Source organism: Prunus dulcis, unplaced genomic scaffold, assembly GCF_902201215.1.
Source record: "Prunus dulcis unplaced genomic scaffold, ALMONDv2, whole genome shotgun sequence".
Taxonomy (NCBI): domain Eukaryota; kingdom Viridiplantae; phylum Streptophyta; class Magnoliopsida; order Rosales; family Rosaceae; genus Prunus; species Prunus dulcis.
The window spans coordinates 1-2,737 of record NW_023010041.1 but is presented as its reverse complement, the minus strand read 5'-3'; the positions used below and the strand labels follow the sequence as shown (position 1 = coordinate 2,737).

At 39.8% G+C, this 2,737-nt stretch overlaps 1 protein-coding gene across 1 annotated transcript; it reads left to right on the top strand.

The window, feature by feature from the left end:
* Window positions 1-384: 384 nt before the first annotated feature.
* Window positions 385-2,689, top strand: LOC117612657 (rust resistance kinase Lr10-like; the record flags this gene model as incomplete). The annotated part of the gene is made up of 3 exons (XM_034341332.1): window positions 385-823; window positions 1,646-1,759; window positions 1,895-2,689. Coding segments are annotated over exons 1-3 (1,348 nt in total), but the record flags the coding sequence as incomplete, so codon positions are not given.
* Between the last annotated feature and the right edge of the window lie 48 nt (window positions 2,690-2,737).

Here is a 2,737-nt window from a genome sequence, read left to right as displayed (position 1 = left end):
GGATCGGCTGCCTACCCTTAAGTCGAAATGGGAATCGGATGGCTGGGCCGTAGGGGTGACATCTTGTTTCTCTGCAATCTTCATGGCCTACTCCACCATTGAGTGCATCTACTACTATTACGACTATCATGAGCAACCACCGTGAGAAATTCATGATGGCATGCTGAGTATCCTTGAAGATGATATGATATGGACTTGGGTTTCTTTTTCTTTTGTGTGGATTACCTGAGATGACATGGGCCCCACTCCTTCTGGACTTGGGTGATCTCTTAAAATTTATCTGATTGTGCAAAAAAAAAAAACAAAAAAAAAAAAGGATTTTTAATTATCTCTTTAAAGAGTTAAACTGCAGTAAATTGGAAATATCCCTTGTGCTCTGACAGCATGTCTGGAGGAAGTCTCCTATTTGCTGCTTACACAGTGCTCCTTCTTCTTCTTCTTCTTCTTCATGTTCCTTCCTCTTGTTCCCAAACAGCTTCCAATAATTGTACAGCTAATAAAGCTCATGATAACTCTGATTGTGCCCGTTCTTGTGGAAATATTAACGTAAACTATCCATTCCGATTGAAAGGAGACTCTAAACACTGCGGCAACAAAAGGTTCGAGCTATCTTGTGAGGCCAAGGGAAATGGTACTACTCATCATGCAGTGCTATCCTTGTTATCAGGAAAGTATTATGTACAAGCAATCAATTACAATAACTTCACAATCCGACTTGTGGATGCTGGTGTTCACAAGATCAAGGACAACTACTTCTCCCACCCACTCTACTCCTTGGCCCCCTTCAACTTTTCTTATGACTCCGTTTATACAGGTCCTCTTCGTGAGTATTACCATATAGAATCATTAATGTCTATAATCTTCCTGAGCTGTGAAATTCCAATGAATCCTTCCCATCTCATTGTTGAAACAGCTCCATGCATCAGTGGGGTCAACAACTATTCTTCTTCCAATTCTTCTTTCTCCAATTTAACAACATATTCTTATTTCATAAAATTTCCGGTTGGGAGTGGCTATGCAATTGGCCCAAGGTCATACAATTTTGGGGATTCCTGCAAAATAACACTAATGGTCATGGTGTCCCCTTCAACTGAGGAGCTCATGACGTCTTGCAAAGGAATATATAATGAAATAGCGCATGGCTTTGAACTCTCATGGCTTAATTATGCATGTAGTAGCGTAACGTGCGGATCAGGGGAATTTTGCTGGCTGAACAGCACCGGCAATGGAATTCAATGCTTACCAGAAGTAGAAGAAGAAGGTGGTTAGACAATTGCCAAACCTTTAAATTATAAATTATATATTAAAGATGGCTTATTTACTATAGTACCCTCTGAAACTATGTCAAATATCAGTTTTACCCCTGGAAGTCAAAATGACCCGCTTTGATGACTATGATAGCATGTTAAACTGTAATTTCCATCAGTTACAGTTTTCTTTTCATAATTTGTGTATAATTTATGTTGGTCTAACCAGAATTCTCTTTCGCAATGTAGAAATCCGTTGGTACCTGGGGATCTTAGCGTTTCTAGGCGAGTGGATCCCTCAACTCTGTAAATAGACGTTTACTTTTCTTTGTCCTTTTCGCTTGACTAACCACCTTAGTCATTCCATTGATCGATTGATTTCTTTACTTCTGTTGCAGAAGCATGTCTTCACCCCGCATATAGGCTCTTCAACCCTGATGGGCCTTTGTTGCCTACGGATATGCCCAGATTCTACTTTGCCAAGCTTCTGGGATGTGCAGTCGGTTTCCTAGGTAAGAGAATACTCGTGGATCAGTGGAACATTAATATTCTTATTTTGATTGAGATGGATTTGCAAAGGAGTATATTATTATTATTATCATTATTATACTTCGTGTTCATTAATTCCATTTTTGTGAAACATGCAGTACTATACGTAGCAGCCAAATTTACATTTGGTTTTCCCTTTGTAACTGCACTGCTAATATATAAATGGCGAAGGAGGCACTTGTCAATGTATGAGAATATAGAAGACTTTCTACAGAGTAATAATAATCTCATGCCAATAAGGTACTCTTACTCGGACATCAAAAAGATGGCCAGAGGTTTCAAGGACAAATTGGGTGAAGGAGGCTATGGCTCTGTATACAAGGCAAAGCTCCGCCGCGGTCACCTTGTAGCCATCAAGATGTTAGGCAAGTCCAAAACTAATAATGGCCAAGACTTTATCAATGAGGTTGCTACCATTGGAAGGATTCGCCATGTTAACGTGGTGCGACTTATTGGCTTCTGTGTTGAAGGTTCAAAACGTGCTCTTGTATATGATTTCATGTCTAATGGGTCTCTCGAGAAATACATTTTTTCTCAACAAGGAGATGTGTCTTTAAGTTGCCATAAAATATTTGAAATCGCACTCGGAGTGGCTCGTGGTATTGATTACCTCCATCAAGGGTGTGACATGCAAATTTTGCACTTTGACATCAAGCCTCACAACATTCTTCTAGACGAGAATTTTACTCCCAAGGTCTCTGATTTTGGGTTAGCAAAGCTATACCCATTGGATAATAGCATTGTATCTTTGACTGCAGCAAGAGGAACCATGGGATACATTGCTCCAGAACTGTTCTACAAAAACATTGGAGGTGTTTCATACAAAGCCGATGTGTATAGTTTCGGAATGCTATTGATGGAAATGGCTGGTAGAAGGAAAAACCTGAATGCGGGTATAGAACAATCAAGCCAATTTAGCCAAATCTACTTTCCGACATGGG